At 44.4% G+C, this 20744-nt stretch overlaps 2 protein-coding genes across 2 annotated transcripts in view; both read left to right on the forward strand.

The window, feature by feature from the left end:
* The window catches only part of LOC142209217 (guanylate-binding protein 1-like), a 77178-nt gene extending 71813 nt beyond the window's left edge, over positions 1-5365 (forward strand). The window contains exons 3-5 of the mRNA XM_075278146.1: positions 1364-1491; positions 2239-2348; positions 5122-5365. Of these exons, the coding sequence (XP_075134247.1) occupies positions 1364-1491; positions 2239-2348; positions 5122-5365 (482 nt within the window). The remainder of the gene's footprint in view (positions 1-1363; positions 1492-2238; positions 2349-5121) is intronic.
* Positions 1-20744, forward strand: part of LOC142209061 (uncharacterized) — a 385129-nt gene that overhangs the window by 212365 nt on the left and 152020 nt on the right. The window lies entirely within an intron of this gene.

Raw genomic sequence — 20744 nt, forward strand, 5'->3', positions numbered from 1 at the left:
TTTATGAGGGAAAATGAACTCTACCTTTGTTTTGGACTAAAGAAATGTGGACTTGTGTGTCTATGCCCCCCCCCTCCCCACCTAGCAACCCCAGACCCTGATAATACGTACACAATGCTATGGAAAGAAGCAATTACTTTCACAAGCACTAGAAAATATGACCGTTTTGGAGAGTAAGAAGAGGTTGGGCGCTATCATGGGTAGCCATGTGCCTGATTATAGTGGAGAGTGCCAATAATAAGCAGGACAGTAGGGAACGTGACAGGGAGAAGTGCAGGAGAGGTCTGGCTATGTGGTGGTGTAGGCATTGGCAATACATTGAGAAACATGGCAGACAAGGCAGAAGATGATGTCCAGTTGTGTAGGGGTGGCACTAGCGACAGCAGTGGAACAATATGGAACACGATGGACAGGCCACTGTATTGTCTCCTGACGCACATTCGCCCCTGCTGCCCAAAACATTGACCTAGGAGTGGTGAAAGCCATACATTGTCCCTGCCTATAACTGCTCCTCCACATGTCAACAGCAGTGAACACCACACAGCAACCTATCCAAGCAAGTCTGGTTTCACATCTGCTGCAGAAACTGCCAAAAATCGGTGGAGAAAAAAGTCCTGCACGTAACGGCCCACATTGTGCGCCACAACAAAATATAAGGCAGGGAGAGCTTTCCTAAAAAACTGATGGAAGTTAGATACGTGCCATCAGTTGCCTAAAGGCAGGGGAGTCCACTAACTGGTGCGGCAGCATCTGCACCACCTGCTCGGTATAATAAGTGGAGGTTCAGGAGAGGTGAGTAAGCATAGCACACAATTATACTCACCTCACCTCTAGTAGGCATCCTCATGTCATCTGTCGGCCTCCTGATGTCCTCTTCTGGCCTCTGGCTGACGTCACGAACTGGATGATCACTGCGGAGGACAAATCATAAGGGGAGCTCTGACATCAGGAAGATTGTCAGCCAGAGAACAGAAGAGGATGCTACAAGACCAACGGACATCATGACATTGCCCAGAAGAGACGAGGAGAAGTGAGTGTAACGGTTTCTTAAATTTGCTCTCCTCTCCTGGCCCTCCACTTAGTATACCGTACTGAGACCCTTGTCTATGACATAATATGTAGAAATACTCATTGGAAGCCATCCTCCCACCTCTTTGTATCACAATCCTTTCCCATTCGCGGCCATCTCTACTGTTGTCTTCCATCTCTGCTTACACAACCCAATCCTATTAACTATATGTAAAACTACACAAATAAGTATCTCAAGTATTACATAATGTTAGAATTCATGAAACTTTATTGATATGAATTAAAAACAATATCACCTATAACATTAATAACATGTATCTGTCTGTCCATACAGGGTTCTCGTTGGGAGCGACAGTCCAGTCTATGACTAAAGGTATCTGGATGTGGTGCGTTCCCCACCCTGTGAGACCTGATCACACCCTCGTACTGCTGGATACAGAAGGACTGGGCGATGTGGAGAAGGTCAGTGCAAACCACTATGGACCAGGAGTTGTCCATCCGCAGACACTCATCTGATGATACGTGACCCTGTTTATATCCACAAAGCAACATCCAGCCATAAAATACCCAAACCCATCCATCCCTTCTATCCAACAAAGATAAAGATAATGCAGAGATACAAAAAACCTTAAGGCTATGTTCACATGTAGCGCATTTGCTTAGCAGTAACAATCCGCAACATTGTACAGCACTGCACAAGATGCACATTGCAGAAATCCCAGGGCTGGCCCCGATCCTGTAACTCTGCACGGCCACAGTCCTGAAGGAAGCAAAGATATCAATTACAAGGCTTGCAACAGATTGTCTTGGGCAACTAAAATGGCCACTGCAGTAAATTATTGTACTCTGGGGTCTCTTCAGACCTCTCCTGGAATGACTCCTATTCCTCGATACTTATAGACTACCTTCAGCTAGGCTGTAACAAACTGATCAGCATGGGGCCAACAGGGGCCTGTGTGTGGATCGCCTCTTTAGGGCTACTTCTGACGCCCATACTATAATCTGTATGGAGACACAAGCAGATGCCTTCATGCCCTGTATTGTAGCCACCATCGGCTATGTTATGGCCACCTGTGTATCCAACATTGTGAATTCTCAGATATACAATCTCATTGATAATGTGTTATATGAGCATATACTGCTGTGTTGTATATATCCTGTATATCACTGATCCCAGAATATCTCCACAACCCTCTTATTGTATTTCAGGGGAACAGTCAGAATGACTCCTGGATCTTCGCCCTGGCGGTTCTCCTCAGCAGCACCCTGGTATATAACAGTATGGGGACCATTGACCAGCAGGCCATGGAGCAGCTCCAGTATCCTTTACATGAGATCTATGGGGTCATATATAGGGTTGAGCGATCGGGATGGGAAAAGATCAGATTCCGATCAGCGGTCGAGTAAATTTCACGATCGGGATCGGAATTACAATCCCGATCTTTTTCGTCGGGATCGGGGTCAGAGGTTATCTCAAGATCGGCTCAACTCTATTCATGTATATATCATTAATAGGGTTGAGCGATCGGGAAAGATTGGATCCCGATCGTCGATCGAGCAACTTTCACGATTGGGATCGGCTGGAAAAAGTATCAACAATTGGATTTTAAAATCGATCCTGAAACCTCAAGATCGGCTCAACCCTAGTAGCCAGTGATTGTTGGCTCCACAATAGAAACAAACATGCCTTTGATATGTTCTCCTGAGAGCAGTCGGCAGTGAATCCGAGTTGCGTAGGTTCATGGTGTGACTCAGGAGTGAAGTCAAAGGATCGTTCTGTGTTGCATTCACATAAATGCCGCTCCAAACAAATGGCAAGTGTCATCCAGAGAGGCAGGTTTCGGGTAGTTTACCCTAAGTCCTTAATAGTAATGACAGCCCCTGACAGTAACAGAGAGCAGGATCATTCCATTGAGGGTGGACAGACTACCTACAGAATAATCTTCCACTGGAAGACGACCTTGGTGGAGAGCAAGTAAATTGGTGGCTGTAAGGGGAGGCCCATCAGAGAGTAAACTCAGTGCAGCACGAAAATGGTGCACAGAAAACAGTTCTGGAGCCTACGGATTTAGTGAAACGCCCGAGCCTGAGGGTAACCCTGCAGAAGTGATATAATAATGGTGACCGATTACTGCTCATCACCTGAAGAGTAAAGTCAGAGCAGAAAATACAGAAAACCGATCAGGTAGATTCATTTTATGTTCCATGGAAACAGAAGACGCAACTAGAATGGAGGACAGAGATCTCTCCTGCTGTAGAATCCTCTCTGCCAAATCTTGGACCAACTGGGTTATTGATTGTATCTGATCCAACAGAGTCTGAATTTGTTCCATAATGAAATATGGCGATTATTGGTTGTCTAACAAGTGATAGCAAAAGCAGAAACTATCTGATAACAGTGAGCATTAGAGATGCTATTGCACACTTCTGCGTACCAAGACATACCCAAGACGTACCCCCAGACACCTTCACCAGAGCCCATCGCAAAGCCAGATGGACTTTCGCTGAATCTGAGAGCCTGAATTGTTACTAACAGATGGACACATTGATAACAAATGCACTGCAAGCTGATACCAAAACAAAACTCGCTATTGACTTACAGAGCAGACCGGGAGCAGGTGAACAGTCGTACATGCAGACAGAACCAGAAGAGGACATCAAAGGCTAAATAAGAAGACAGAAGCGATATCCAAAAACAGATCAAGGCTCAAAATCTGAGTGGGCATATCATAGGCAGAATCAGCAGGCAATAGAGTATACAAAAGCAAGTCACGAGAGAGTATAAAGCAAATGTGAGTACAAACAGGATGCAGAGCCAAACTAGGAAGTAAAACAATTATTCGGTGCCTGTGTCAGGAGGCCGGGGTCATAAAAGGCCTCCTCAGCTGCTAATTGGACCAACCCATGGAACTTCTGAAATTGCAGAAACCTCACAGGTTGACACGACATCCAGGAGGTCATAGAAAAAGTGAGATGAGCAAGAGAGTGGATAACCAGAAGAGAAAGCCAAAACCAGTGTCCAGGGAAAACAGGGAAAGTTATTCAGAAATGATTGAAATGAGTGAAAACACTGAGAGCCCATTTGTAAGAAACAAATCAGGCAGTGAATGGGTGTCAGACCCCGGTGTAAATACCCCGTCACAGCTCTGGGTTGGACGGTGAGATGGCACTTCAATCTCAATCTTCTGCCTGTCTGAACAGACCCAGCCAGAGCTTGGTAGACATGGAAACCTTAAAGGAACGTCTGTGAGCCGTGTTGCACTGAAGACAATGATGGACGCAAAGTGGAGAAGCAGAAGCAGTTATTGAGATCCTAGTCCCTCCTGGAACCTGCTTTTACATTTCAGTAAGATAAGCTCATCACCCGGTCTCCTATTTCTGGGACCCCTCAGCATTCATCTCTTATCTGTGAAGGATCCTAGACACGGATACTTATCTGAAGAGATCTCTCTGAAGAGATTCAATCAGATCAAAACAGCTGTCCTCGGCTGAGAGACTGACTTGGTAAAATCCCACATCATTGCAGCAAAGGCCTCTGGGAAGGTCGAGCATGATGTTCAAGAGAGCTCCCCCTAGTGGCTGCATGACTGAGGCACTGTATTCCTATTTACATCATGGAAGACAGATTTGCATATTCTTCCCATAGACTGGGGTGGAAAGTCTAAAGGATCTACTAGATCACTTATAAGGAGGTATATATGGATTTTACTGCAGGAGGATCCCAATGTGGTGACCCCCAGAATAGTCCTAAATTGGTGGATAATATTATCTCCTGACTCCATGTCTGGATGTCCGAATAAGCCCCGGGATCAATGTCCCCTCTAGTAATAATGTATCATCCAGTCATCCAGTCTCCTCTAGAACTTCTCATCAGTCATCACAACATCCCGGGCCGCAGGTTCCATAGTTGCACTGCTCTTACTGTAAAGAATGTCATGTATGGATGAAGATGGTGATGCCTTCTTTTACATGTAGGGGGCGCTCAGGGTTACAGGCCTAGGTGTGCACAGATCATTGGACAGTTCCCTGTACCGTCCATTCACATATTGCACTTTGTTATTATGTTGCACTAAGTTCCTTAACTTCTCGTAGCTATGTCATAGAACTCACTGATAAGATAAAAGTCAAAGTGAATCCGACTAAGCAACAGGCGGGTATGGAAGAAGAGTTCCGGAGACATTTCCCATCATTCGTATGGTGTATCCGAGATTTTTTTCTAAAGCTGGAAATAAATGGGAAGGAAATCACTGAGGATGAGTATCTGGAAGATGCCCTGAAGCTAAAGCCAGGTATGCATGTTACATTGCCCAAAAAGAACTTGTCCCTTCTGACATGACTTGTTTAGTCTCATTGGACTCTTCTCTGGTACTCCCGGCATTGTGAAGCTGGGAATGTGCACAATGGACAAAAAACAATGGATGTCTGACTACATTGAGATACCTGGACATGTATGTCTATGAAATTCAGGACTGGCCTGAGACAGCTGAGGTTTCCTGAGATTGAATGTAAATAAAACGTTATCTATTTCTAGGTGGGCGCCGAGCAGTACAGGATTCCAACTTACTTCGGGAGTGCATCCTCCATTTCTTCCATTCTCGCAAATGTTTTGTATTTGATCGGCCGGCATCTAAGACGGATCTCCAGAATCTAGATAATGTGGAGGAGTCTCAGCTGAGCCCTGGATTTGTACAAAAAACACAGAAATTCTGTAACTATATTTATCATAACAGTCCAGTTAAAGCCCTACCAGGCGGGCACAAGCTCACCGGGAGAGGTAAGTCCTCACGTAATAGCAGAGATTCCCAATCATTTAAGTATTGGTGAACCCTTGAAAATATTGACAAGCCTTATGCACATTGCTCATTTAACATCCTGCCTAGGGTTGAGCCGATCTTGAGATTTCAGGATCGTTTTTAAAATCCGATTTCCGATCATTTTCCATCTGAACCCGATCCCAATTCCGACCCTATTGCAAATCAATGGGATTTTTTAATGAGCGAAGATCGGGTTTTAAAAAAGATCCTGTTCACTACATAGCATGGAGTCCAAAAATTGACTGCTTCTATTTTTGGACTCCATGCTGTGTAGTGATTAAAAAGTCCCCCGACTACTTAATCCCCTTCATTAACCTGCACAGAACCGCTGCCGCTCCCCGTTCTTCTAGTTCCTCCTCTCTCTCATTCACAGGCCTTCAGAGCGCCGTGTGTGTCCCCCACCTCCCTAGGCTAGTGTTACTGAAGCTGGGAGTAGGTGGGGCTTGTTGTGGGTTAAGAGAGTGTAAGCGGGTACAGGGCGGGGAGACGTGAGTGCATCACTCATGTCTCCCCTCCCAGTACCTGTCCATACTCTCCTAAGCCACAAGCCCTGCCTTCTTCCAGCATCTCTAACACTAGCCTGGGAGGCGGGGGCGTGCACAGCGCTCTGAAGGCAGTTGAATGAGAGAAAAGAGTAGCAAGAAGAATGGGGAGCGGCAGCAATTCTCTGCAGGTAAGTTTAGCAATCGGGATTGGAATTCCATTCCCGATCTTTTTTAGGTGCCGATCGTGATCCGATCTTTTCCAATGCCGATTGCTCAACCCTAAAACTTACTCAGTGATGATGATATAGATGAGTATGATGACATCATTGCTCCAGTCAGTATCAGTATCTCTCTATTCATGTCCCAATCATTGCAGAACCCTTGTCAGGATAAGGAGTCGCCACGGTCTTCTATTGGTTGTGCCTAGGTTATTAAGGGTTAATCTTTTCCTTGCTCTCAGTCTCCATGCCATTAGCCATCAGGTGTTTTTTCTCTGCTGCTTTTTTAACCCCACCCAGGCATGGATCCTTGCCAGCCATTCACTTGTGTTTCCTGGTCCCCTGCTCAGTCAGAGTTCTGTCTGTCTTCAGTCTGTTTCTTGGTTTTTATACCCGGCTTGTATTTTGACTATCCCTTGTCTTTTGATTTGGTACCTTTATCTTATCTCCTGGCTTGACCTCTTGCTCGTCCGACCTCGCCTTCTCTTCTGTGTTTTGCTGGGACTTGTGGTCCTCCCTTGTTCCATGCTATTTTGTCTGTTGTTTTGCGTTGCATTTTACACTGTGCTTTCTGTTTAGGTGTGACCCCATTGACTCCAGTCCCAAGCACTTTTAGGGCCTCCTCTCCCTGACCCTAGCCACCTGGACAGAAGTGTAGGAGTTGTGGTAGGCGCACTTCAGTTAGGAGGTACATTGGTCTGCCTCAACTCTGATATTACAGCATAGTTATAGCCGCAGGGCCTACGACCCCTTTTGTCATTAGCTGCACAGTGTTGCTTTCCCAGCTGTGTCACTTTGCACTGCCTGACCCTGACTCCAATCCTTACAACCCTATTGTGGTCCTACAGAAGCCGAGAGTTAAGTGGAATTCCCAAAATGGACACCTTGCTCTGTAGCATGATTTATCTTTTCTCTACATTGTTTTCTTCAGTTCTTATTGTCACACCTTTATATTATTAGGTCTTGGGAATGTCGCAGTCTCTTACGTGGAGTCAATCTCCAGCGGTTCCGTCCCTTGTATGGAAAATGCAGTTCTTGCCCTGTCAAAAATAGAAAATTCTGGAGCTGTAGAAAAATCTTTATCTAAGTATGAAGAGATGATGAATCAATATGTAAGTGAAGACTCGAATGGGACACAAGAGGAGAATCTAAACAAGGACAATGAATGTCATAATGGAGCCAAATCCACAACTAAAGCGCAAGAGGAGACTGCAAATGGGGATAAAGAAATCCAACATGGAATCAAATCTCCAACTAAAACACCAGAAGAGACTGAAAACCAGAACAAGGAAATCCAACATGGAAGCAAATCTCCAACTAAAACACCAGGAGAGACTGTAGTCCAGGACAAGCAAGTCCAATCTGCAAGCAAATCTCCAAATAAAACACCAAAAGAGACTGAAAAACAGAACAAGGAAATCCAACATGGAAGCAAATCTCCAACTAAAACGCCAGGAGAGACTGTAGTCCAGGACAAGCAAATCCAACATGGAATCAAATCTCCAACTAAAACGCCAGGAGAGACTGTAATCCAGGACAAGCAAATGCAATCTGCAAGCAAATCTCCAACTAAAACACCAGGAGAGACTGTAATCCAGGACAAGCAAATCCAATCTGCAAGCAAATCTCCAAATAAAACACCAGGAGAGACTGTACTCCAGGACAAGCAAATCCAATCTGCAAGCAAATCTCCAACTAAAACACCAGGAGAGACTGTAAACCAGGACAAGGAAATCCAATCTGCAAGCAAATGTCCAAATAAAACACCAGAGGATACTGTAATCCAGGACAAACAAATCCAATCTGCAAACAAATCTCCAACTAAAACACCAAAAGAGACTGAAAACCAGAACAAGGAAATCCAACATGGAAGCAAATCTCCAACTAAAACACCAGAAGAGACTGTAATCCAGGACAAGCAAATCCAATCTGCAAGCAAATCTCCAACTAAAACAACAAAAGAGACTGTAATCCAGGACAAGCAAATCCAATCTGCAAGCAAATCTCCAACTAAAACACCAGGAGAGACTGCAATCCAGGACAAGGAAATCCAACTTGGAAGCAAATCTCCAACTAAAACACCAGCAGAGACTGTAATCCAGGAAAAGCAAATCCAATCTGCAAGCAAATCTCCAACTAAAACACCAGGAGAGACTGTAAACCAGGACAAGGAAATTCAATCTGCAAGCAAATCTCCAAATAAAACACCAGGAGAGACTGTAATCCAGGACAAGCAAATACAATCTGCAAGCAAATCTCCAAATAAAACACCAGGAGAGACTGTAATCCAGGACAAGCAAATACAATCTGCAAGCAAATCTCCAAATAAAACAACAGGAGAGACTGTAATCCAGGACAAGCAAATCCAATCTGCAAACAAATCTCCAACTAAAACACCAGAAGAGACTGTAATCCAGGACAAGCAAATCCAATCTGCAAACAAATCTCCAACTAAAACACCAGGAGAGACTATAATCCAGGACAAGGAAATCCAACTTGGAAGCAAATCTCCAACTAAAACACCAGGAGAGACTGTAATCCAGGACAAGCAAATCCAATCTGCAAGCAAATCTCCAAATAAAACACCAGGAGAGACTGTAGTCCAGGACAAGCAAATCCAATCTGCAGGCAAATCTCCAAATAAAACACCAGGAGAGACTGTAATCCCGGACAAGCAAATTCAATCTGCAAGCAAATCTCCAACTAAAACACCAGAAGAGACTGTAATCCAGGACAAGCAAATCCAATCTGTAAGCAAATCTCCAAATAAAACACCAGGAGAGACTGTAATCCAGGACAAGGAAATCCAACTTGGAAGCAAATCTCCAACTAAAACACCAGAAGAGACTGTAATCCAGGAAAAGCAAATCCAATCTGCAAGCAAATCTCCAACTAAAACACCAGAAGAGACTGTAATCCAGGACAAGCAAATCCAATCTGTAAGCAAATCTCCAACTAAAACACCAGGAGAGACTGTAATCCAGGACAAGCAAATCCAATCTGCAGGCAAATCTCCAAATAAAACACCAGGAGAGACTGTAATCCAGGACAAGAAAATCCAATCTGCAAGCAAATCTCCAACTACAACACCAGGAGAGACTGTAAACCAGGACAAGGAAATCCAATCTGCAAGCAAATCTCCAAATAAAACACCAGGAGAGACTGTAATCCCGGACAAGCAAATTAAATCTTCAAGCAAATCTCCAACTAAAACACCAGAAGAGACTGTAATCCAGGACAAGCAAATCCAATCTGAAAACAAATCTCCAACTAAAACACCAAAAGAGACTGAAAACCAGAACAAGGAAATCCAAGTTGGAAGCAAATCTCCAACTAAAACACCAGAAGAGACTGTAATCCAGGACAAGCAAATCCAATCTGTAAGCAAATCTCCAAATAAAACAGCAGGAGAGACTGTAATCCAGGACAAGCAAATCCAACTTGGTAGCAAATCTCCAACTAAAACACCAGGAGAGACTGTAATCCAGGACAAGGAAATCCAACTTGGTAGCAAATCTCCAACTAAAACACCAGGAGAGACTGTAATCCAGGACAAGCAAATGCAATCTGCAAGCAAATCTCCAACTAAAACACCAGGAGAGACTGTAATCCAGGACAAGCAAATCCAATCTGCAAGCAAATCTCCAAATAAAACACCAGGAGAGACTGTACTCCAGGACAAGCAAATCCAATCTGCAAGCAAATCTCCAACTAAAACACCAGGAGAGACTGTAAACCAGGACAAAGAAATCCAATCTGCAAGCAAATCTCCAAATAAAACACCAGAGGAGACTGTAATCCAGGACAAACAAATCCAATCTGCAAACAAATCTCCAACTAAAACACCAAAAGAGACTGAAAACCAGAACAAGGAAATCCAACATGGAAGCAAATCTCCAACTAAAACAACAAAAGAGACTGTAATCCAGGACAAGGAAATCCAACTTGGAAGCAAATCTCCAACTAAAACACCAGAAGAGACTGTAGTCCAGGGCAAGCAAATCCAATCTGCAAGCAAATCTCCAAATAAAACACCAGGAGAGACTGTAAATCAGGACAAGGAAATTCAATCTGCAAGCAAATCTCCAACTACAACACCAGGAGAGACTGTAAACCAGGACAAGGAAATCCAATCTGCAAGCAAATCTCCAAATAAAACACCAGGAGAGACTGTAATCCCGGACAAGCAAATTAAATCTTCAAGCAAATCTCCAACTAAAACAACAAAAGAGACTGTAATCCAGGACAAGGAAATCCAACTTGGAAGCAAATCTCCAACTAAAACACCAGAAGAGACTGTAGTCCAGGGCAAGCAAATCCAATCTGCAAGCAAATCTCCAAATAAAACACCAGGAGAGACTGTAAATCAGGACAAGGAAATTCAATCTGCAAGCAAATCTCCAACTACAACACCAGAAGAGACTGTAATCCAGGACAAGCAAATCCAATCTGAAAACAAATCTCCAACTAAAACACCAAAAGAGACTGAAAACCAGAACAAGGAAATCCAAGTTGGAAGCAAATCTCCAACTAAAACACCAGAAGAGACTGTAATCCAGGACAAGCAAATCCAACTTGGTAGCAAATCTCCAACTAAAACACCAGGAGAGACTGCAATCCAGGACAAGGAAATCCAACTTGGTAGCAAATCTCCAACTAAAACACCAGGAGAGACTGTAATCCAGGACAAGCAAATGCAATCTGCAAGCAAATCTCCAACTAAAACACCAGGAGAGACTGTAATCCAGGACAAGCAAATCCAATCTGCAAGCAAATCTCCAAATAAAACACCAGGAGAGACTGTACTCCAGGACAAGCAAATCCAATCTGCAAGCAAATCTCCAACTAAAACACCAGGAGAGACTGTAAACCAGGACAAGGAAATCCAATCTGCAAGCAAATCTCCAAATAAAACACCAGAGGAGACTGTAATCCAGGACAAACAAATCCAATCTGCAAACAAATCTCCAACTAAAACACCAAAAGAGACTGAAAACCAGAACAAGGAAGTCCAAGTTGGAAGGAAATCTCCAACTAAAACACCAGAAGAGACTGTAATCCAGGACAAGCAAATCCAATCTGTAAGCAAATCTCCAACTAAAACACCAGAAGAGACTGTAATCCAGGACAAGCAAATCCAATCTGCAAGCAAATCTCCAAATAAAACAGCAGGAGAGACTGTAATCCAGGACAAGCAAATCCAACTTGGTAGCAAATCTCCAACTAAAACACCAGGAGAGACTGTAATCCAGGACAAGGAAATCAAACTTGGAAGCAAATCTCCAACTAAAACACCAGGAGAGACTGTAGTCCAGGACAAGCAAATCCAATCTGCAGGCAAATCTCCAAATAAAACACCAGGAGAGACTGTAATCCCGGACAAGCAAATTCAATCTGCAAGCAAATCTCCAACTAAAACACCAGAAGAGACTGTAATCCAGGACAAGCAAATCCAATCTGCAGGCAAATCTCCAAATAAAACACCAGGAGAGACTGTAATCCAGGACAAGAAAATCCAATCTGCAAGCAAATCTCCAACTACAACACCAGGAGAGACTGTAATCCCGGACAAGCAAATTCAATCTGCAAGCAAATCTCCAAATAAAACACCAGGAGAGACTGTAATCCAGGACAAGCAAATCCAACTTGGTAGCAAATCTCCAAATAAAACACCAGGAGAGACTGTAATCCAGGACAAGCAAATCCAATCTGTAAGCAAATCTCCAAATAAAACAGCAGGAGAGACTGTAATCCAGGACAAGCAAATCCAATCTGTAAGCAAATCTCCAAATAAAACAGCAGGAGAGACTGTAATCCTGGACAAGCAAATCCAATCTGCAAGCAAATCTCCAAATAAAACACCAGAAGAGACTGTAATCCCGGACAAACAAATCCAATCTGCAAGCAAATCTCCAACTAAAACAGCAAAAGAGACTGAAAAGCAGAACAAGGAAATCCAACATGGAAGCAAATCTACAATTAGTATTCTAGAAGAAAGCATAAACCAGGACAAGGAAATCAAGGACCAGAGCAAAGTGATAATTGAAAGACCAGAAGAAATTGTAAAACAGGAAAAAGAAATCCAACATGGAAGCAAATCTCCAACTGAAACACCAGGAGAGACTGTAATCCAGGACAAGCAAATCCAATCTGCAGGCAAATCTCCAAATAAAACACCAGGAGAGACTGTAAACCAGGACAAGGAAATAAAGCATTTGAGCAAATCGACAATTAAAAAACAAGAAATTGAAAAACAGGAAAAAGAAATCAAACATGGAAGTAAATCTCCAATTGAAAGCTCAGACCAGACTATAAACCAGGATAAGGAAATCCAATGTGTAAGCAAGTCGCCAACTAAAACAATAAAAAAGACTGTAAATCAGGACAAGGAAATGCAACATGAAAGCAAATCTCCAACTAAAAAAGCAAAAAAGACTGTAAAGCAGGAGGAGGAAAGTCAACATAGAAGGAAATTCCCTACAGAAACAATAGAGGAGTTCCTAATCCTGCACAAGGAATGTCACTCACAAGCTATAGAAGTCTTCACGGAACTTTCCTTCAAGGATGAAAACCAAGAATACTACAACAAGCTGGAGGTGAGGAAAGGGATATGTATAGTAATGTCAGCTCTAACTGTACTGATCGTCCATAACGCCCCGCCCCCAACATGAATCCGATTAACATAAACACAGGTTTACATAAACTTCTGCAGACAAAACATAAAGCATAGCGTATACAATTAACCCGTAATCTGCCAATGTGTAGATGTCACAAGGTGCTGTATACATTGTCCACATGCTGCTCTCACAAAACAGAAATATCAATCATTCTGGGCAGGATGGGTATTGTACTAAATAGACTGTAACAGGGTTTTCTTTGACATTTAGGGCTGCTATGTCAGTCGGCAGAGACTGCTCTGGCTATTTCTTTGACATTTAGGGCTGCTATGTCAGTCGGCAGAGACTGCTCTGGCTATTTCTTTGACATTTAGGGCTGCTATGTCAGTCGGCAGAGACTGCTCTGGCTATTTCTTTGACATTTAGGGCTGCTATGTCAGTTGACAGAGGCTGCTCTGGTTATTTCTTTGACATTTGGGGCTGCTATGTCAGTTGGCAGAGACTGCTCTGGCTATTTCTTTGACATTTAGAACTGCTATGTTAGTCGGCAGAGGCTGTTCTGGCTATTTCTTTGACATTTAGGGCTGCTATGTCAGTCGGCAGAGACTGCTCTGGTTATTTCTTTGACATTTAGGGCTGCTATGTCAGTCGGCAGAGACTGCTCTGGTTATTTCTTTGACATTTAGGGCTGCTATGTCAGTCGGCAGAGGCTGCTCTGGCTATTTCTTTGACATTTAGAGCTGCTATGTCAGTTGGCAGAGGCTGCTCTGGCTATTTCTTTGACATTTAGGACTGCTATGTCAGTCGGCAGAGGCTGTTCTGGCTATTTCTTTGACATTTAGGGCTGGTATGTTAATTGGCAGAGGTTGTTCTGGCTATTTCTTTGACATTTAGGGCTGCTATGTCAGTCGGCAGAGGCTGTTCTGGCTATTTCTTTGACATTTAGGGCTGGTATGTTAATTGGCAGAGGTTGTTCTGGCTATTTCTTTGACATTTAGGGCTGCTATGTCAGTCGGCAGAGGCTGTTCTGGTTATTTCTTTGACATTTAGGGCTGCTATGTCAGTCGGCAGAGGCTGTTCTGCCTATTTCTTTGACATTTAGGGCTGCTATGTCAGTTGGCAGAGGCTGCTCTGGCTATTTCTTTGACATTTAGGGCTGCTATGTCAGTTGGCAGAGGCTGCTCTGGCTATTTCTTTGACATTTAGGGCTGCTATGTCAGTCGGCAGAGGCTGTTCTGGCTATTTCTTTGACATTTAGAGCTGGTATGTTAGTCGGCAAAGGCTGTTCTGGCTATTTCTTTGACATTTAGAACTGCTATGTTAGTCGGCAGAGGCTGTTCTGGCTATTTCTTTGACATTTAGGGCTGGTATGTTAATTGGCAGAGGTTGTTCTGGCTATTTCTTTGACATTTAGGGCTGCTATGTCAGTTGACAGAGGCTGCTCTGGCTATTTCTTTGACATTTAGGGCTGCTATGTTAGTCGGCAGAGGCTGTTCTGGCTTTTTCTTTGACATTTAGGGCTGCTATGTCAGTCGGCAGAGACTGCTCTGGCTATTTCTTTGACATTTAGGGCTGCTATGTCAGTCGGCAGAGGCTGCTCTGGTTATTTCTTTGACATTTAGGGCTGCTATGTCAGTTGGCAGAGGCTGCTCTGGCTATTTCTTTGACATTTAGGACTGCTATGTCAGTCGGCAGAGACTGCTCTGGCTATTTCTTTGACATTTAGGACTGCTATGTCAGTCGGCAGAGGCTGTTCTGGCTATTTCTTTGACATTTAGGGCTGCTATGTCAGTCGGCAGAGGCTGTTCTGGCTATTTCTTTGACATTTAGGGCTGCTATGTCAGTCGGCAGAGGCTGTTCTGGCTATTTCTTTGACATTTAGGGCTGCTATGTCAGTCGGCAGAGGCTGCTCTGGTTATTTCTTTGACATTTAGGACTGCTATGTCAGTCGGCAGAGGCTGTTCTGGCTATTTCTTTGACATTTAGGGCTGCTATGTCAGTTGGCAGAGGCTGCTCTGGCTATTTCGTTGACATTTAGAGCTGGTATGTTAGTCGGCAGAGGCTGTTCTGGCTATTTCTTTGACATTTAGGGCTGCTATGTCAGTCGGCAGAGACTGCTCTGGCTATTTCTTTGACATTTAGGGCTGCTATGTCAGTCGGCAGAGACTGCTCTGGTTATTTCTTTGACATTTAGGACTGCTATGTCAGTCGGCAGAGACTGCTCTGGCTATTTCTTTGACATTTAGGACTGCTATGTCAGTCGGCAGAGACTGCTCTGGTTATTTCTTTGACATTTAGGGCTGCTATGTCAGTTGGCAGAGGCTGCTCTGGCTATTTCTTTGACATTTAGGACTGCTATGTCAGTCGGCAGAGGCTGCTCTGGCTATTTCTTTGACATTTAGGGCTGCTATGTCAGTCGGCAGAGACTGCTCTGGCTATTTCTTTGACATTTAGGGCTGCTATGTTAGTCAGCAGAGGTTGCTCTGGTTATTTCTTTGACATTTAGGACTGCTATGTCAGTCGGCAAAGGCTGTTCTGGCTATTTCTTTGACATTTAGGGCTGCTATGTCAGTTGGCAGAGGCTGCTCTGGCTATTTCTTTGACATTTAGGGCTGCTATGTCAGTCGGCAGAGACTGCTCTGGCTATTTCTTTGACATTTAGGGCTGCTATGTCAGTAAGCAGAGGTTGCTCTGGCTATTTCTTTGACATTTAGGGCTGCTATGTCAGTCGACAGAGGCTGTTCTGGCTATTTCTTTGACATTTAGGGCTGCTATGTCAGTCGGCAGAGACTGCTCTGGCTATTTCTTTCACATTTAGGGCTGCTATGTTAGTCAGCAGAGGTTGCTCTGGTTATTTCTTTGACATTTAGGACTGCTATGTCAGTCGGCAGAGGCTGTTCTGGCTATTTCTTTGACATTTAGGGCTGCTATGTCAGTTGGCAGAGGCTGCTCTGGCTATTTCTTTGACATTTAGGGCTGCTATGTCAGTCGGCAGAGACTGCTCTGGCTATTTCTTTGACATTTAGGGCTGCTATGTCAGTAAGCAGAGGTTGCTCTGGCTATTTCTTTGACATTTAGGGCTGCTATGTCAGTCGACAGAGGCTGTTCTGGCTATTTCTTTGACATTTAGGGCTGCTATGTCAGTCGGCAGAGGCTGTTCTGGCTATTTCTTTGACATTTAGGGCTGCTATGTCAGTCGGCAGAGACTGCTCTGGCTATTTCTTTGACATTTAGGGCTGCTATGTCAGTAAGCAGAGGTTGCTCTGGCTATTTCTTTGACATTTAGGGCTGCTATGTCAGTCGGCAGAGGCTGCTCTGGCTATTTCTTTGACATTTAGGGCTGCTATGTCAGTTGGCAGAGGCTGCTCTGGCTATTTCTTTGACATTTAGGGCTGCTATGTCAGTCAGCAGAGGTTGCTCTGGTTATTTCTTTGACATTTAGGACTGCTATGTCAGTCGGCAGAGGCTGTTCTGGCTATTTCTTTGACATTTAGAACTGCTATGTTAGTCGGCAGAGGCTGTTCTGGCTATTTCTTTGACATTTAGAGCTGCTATGTTAGTCGGCAGAGGCTGTTCTGGCTATTTCTTTGACATTTAGGGCTGGTATGTTAATTGGCAGAGGTTGTTCTGGCTATTTCTTTGACATTTAGGGCTGCTATGTCAGTTGGCAGAGGCTGCTCTGGCTATTTCTTTGACATTTAGGGCTGCTATGTCAGTCGGCAGAGGTTGCTCTGGTTATTTCTTTGACATTTAGGGCTGCTATGTTAGTCGGCAGAGACTGCTCTGGCTATTTCTTTGACATTTAGGGCTGCTATGTCAGTCGGCAGAGGCTGTTCTGGTTATTTCTTTGACATTTAGGGCTGCTATGTTAGTCGGCAGAGACTGCTCTGGCTATTTCTTTGACATTTAGGGCTGCTATGTCAGTCGGCAGAGACTGCTCTGGCTATTTCTTTGACATTTAGGGCTGCTATGTCAGTCGGCAGAGGCTGTTCTGGTTATTTCTTTGACATTTAGGGCTGCTATGTCAGTCAGCAGAGGCTGCTCTGGCTATTTCTTTGACATTTAGGGCTGCTATGTCAGTCAGCAGAGGCTGCTCTGGCTATTTCTTTGACATTTAGGGCTGCTATGTCAGTTGGCAGAGGTTGCTCTGGCTATTTCTTTGACATTTAGGGCTGCTATGTCAGTCGGCAGAGGCTGTTCTGGCTATTTCTTTGACATTAAGGGCTGCTTTGTCAGTCGGCAGAGGCTGCTCTGGCTATTTCTTTGACATTTAGGGCTGTTATGTTAGTCGGCAGAGGCTGCTCTGGCTATTTCTTTGACATTTAGGGCTGCTATGTCAGTCGGCAGAGGCTGTTCTGGCTATTTCTTTGACATTTAGAGCTGGTATGTTAGTCGGCAGAGGCTGTTCTGGCTATTTCTTTGACATTTAGGGCTGCTATGTCAGTCGGCAGAGACTGCTCTGGCTATTTCTTTGACATTTAGGGCTGCTATGTCAGTCGGCAGAGACTGCTCTGGTTATTTCTTTGACATTTAGGACTGCTATGTCAGTCGGCAGAGACTGCTCTGGCTATTTCTTTGACATTTAGGACTGCTATGTCAGTCGGCAGAGACTGCTCTGGTTATTTCTTTGACATTTAGGACTGCTATGTCAGTCGGCAGAGGCTGCTCTGGCTATTTCTTTGACATTTAGGGCTGCTATGTCAGTTGGCAGAGACTGCTCTGGCTATTTCTTTGAAATTTAGGGCTGTTATGTTAGTCGGCAGAGGCTGCTCTGGCTATTTCTTTGACATTTAGGGCTGCTATGTCAGTTGGCAGAGGCTGCTCTGGCTATTTCTTTGACATTTAGGGCTGCTATGTTAGTCGGCAGAGACTGCTCTGGCTATTTCTTTGACATTTACGGCTGCTATGTCAGTCAGCAGAGGCTGCTCTGGCTATTTCTTTGACATTTAGGGCTGCTATGTCAGTTGGCAGAGACTGCTCTGGCTATTTCTTTGAAATTTAGGGCTGTTATGTTAGTCGGCAGAGGCTGCTCTGGCTATTTCTTTGACATTTAGGGCTGCTATGTCAGTTGGCAGAGGTTGCTCTGGTTATTTCTTTGACATTTAGGGCTGCTATGTTAGTCGGCAGAGACTGCTCTGGCTATTTCTTTGACATTTACGGCTGCTATGTCAGTCAGCAGAGGCTGCTCTGGCTATTTCTTTGACATTTAGGGCTGCTATGTCAGTTGGCAGAGGTTGCTCTGGTTATTTCTTTGACATTTAGGGCTGCTATGTCAGTCGGCAGAGGCTGTTCTGGCTATTTCTTTGACATTTAGGGCTGCTATGTCAGTCGGCAGAGGCTGCTCTGGCTATTTCTTTGACATTTAGGGCTGTTATGTTAGTCGGCAGAGGCTGCTCTGGCTATTTCTTTGACATTTAGGGCTGCTATGTCAGTCGGCAGAGGCTGTTCTGGCTATTTCTTTGACATTTAGAGCTGGTATGTTAGTCGGCAGAGGCTGTTCTGGCTATTTCTTTGACATTTAGGGCTGCTATGTCAGTCAGCAGAGACTGCTCTGGCTATTTCTTTGACATTTAGGGCTGCTATGTCAGTCGGCAGAGACTGCTCTGGCTATTTCTTTGACATTTAGGGCTGCTATGTCAGTCGGCAGAGACTGCTCTGGTTATTTCTTTGACATTTAGGACTGCTATGTCAGTCGGCAGAGGCTGTTCTGGCTATTTCTTTGACATTTAGGGCTGTTATGTTAGTCGGCAGAGGCTGCTCTGGCTATTTCTTTGACATTTAGGGCTGCTATGTCAGTCGGCAGAGACTGCTCTGGTTATTTCTTTGAAATTTAGGGCTGTTATGTTAGTCGGCAGAGGCTGCTCTGGCTATTTCTTTGACATTTAGGGCTGCTATGTCAGTCAGCACAGGTTGCTCTGGTTATTTCTTTGACATTTAGGGCTGCTATGTTAGTCGGCAGAGACTGCTCTGGCTATTTCTTTGACATTTAGGGCTGCTATGTCAGTCAGCAGAGGTTGCTCTGGTTATTTCTTTGACATTTAGGACTGCTATGTCAGTCAGCAGAGGCTGCTCTGGCTATTTCTTTGACATTTAGGGCTGCTATGTCAGTCGGCAGAGGCTGTTCTGGCTATTTCTTTGACATTTAGGGCTGCTATGTCAGTCGGCAGAGGCTGTTCTGGCTATTTCTTTGACATTTAGGGCTGCTATGTCAGTCGGCAGAGACTGCTCTGGCTATTTCTTTGACATTTAGGGCTGCTATGTCAGTCAGCAGAGGTTGCTCTGGTTATTTCTTTGACATTTAGGACTGCTATGTCAGTCGGCAGAGGCTGTTCTGGCTATTTCTTTGACATTTAGAGCTGGTATGTTAGTCGGCAGAGGCTGTTCTGGCTATTTCTTTGACATTTAGGGCTGCTATGTCAGTTGGCAGAGGCTGCTCTGGCTATTTCTTTGACATTTAGGGCTGCTATGTCAGTCAGCAGAGGTTGCTCTGGTTATTTCTTTGACATTTAGGGCTGCTATGTTAGTCGGAAGAGGTTGCTCTGGCTATTTCTTTGACATTTAGGGGTGCTATGTCAGTCAGCAGAGGTTGCTCTGGCTATTTCTTTGACATTTAGGGCTGCTATGTCAGTCGGCAGAGGCTGTTCTGGCTATTTCTTTGACATTTAGGGCTGCTATGTCAGTTGGCAGAGGCTGTTCTGGCTATTTCTTTAACATTTAGGGCTGCTATGTCAGTCGGCAGAGGCTGCTCTGGTTATTTCTTTGAAATTTAGGGCTGCTATGTCAGTCAGCAGAGGTTGCTCTGGTTATTTCTTTGACATTTAGGACTGCTATGTCAGTCAGCAGAGGCTGCTCTGGCTATTTCTTTGACATTTAGGGCTGCTATGTCAGTCGGCAGAGGCTGTTCTGGCTATTTCTTTGACATTTAGGGCTGCTATGTCAGTCGGCTGAGGCTGTTCTGGCTATTTCTTTGACATTTAGGGCTGCTATGTCAGTCGGCAGAGACTGCTCTGGCTATTTCTTTGACATTTAGGGCTGCTATGTCAGTCGGCAGAGGCTGTTCTGGCTATTTCTTTGACATTTAGGGCTGCTATGTCAGTCGGCAGAGACTGCTCTGGCTATTTCTTTGACATTTAGGGCTGCTATGTCAGTCGGCAGAGGCTGCTCTGGTTATTTCTTTGACATTTAGGGCTGCTATGTCAGTCGGCAGAGGCTGCTCTGGCTATTTCGTTGACATTTAGGGCTGCTATGTCAGTCGGCAGAGACTGCTCTGGCTATTTCTTTGACATTTAGGGCTGCTATGTTAGTCAGCAGAGGTTGCTCTGGTTATTTCTTTGACATTTAGGACTGCTATGTCAGTCGGCAGAGGCTGTTCTGGCTATTTCTTTGACATTTAGGGCTGCTATGTCAGTTGGCAGAGGCTGCTCTGGCTATTTCTTTGACATTTAGAGCTGCTATGTTAGTCGGCAGAGGCTGCTCTGGCTATTTCTTTGACATTTAGGGCTGCTATGTCAGTCGGCAGAGGCTGTTCTGGCTATTTCTTTGACATTTAGGGCTGCTATGTCAGTCAGCAGAGGTTGCTCT

This window comes from Leptodactylus fuscus, chromosome 6 (genome assembly GCF_031893055.1).
Source record: "Leptodactylus fuscus isolate aLepFus1 chromosome 6, aLepFus1.hap2, whole genome shotgun sequence".
Lineage (NCBI taxonomy): Eukaryota > Metazoa > Chordata > Amphibia > Anura > Leptodactylidae > Leptodactylus > Leptodactylus fuscus.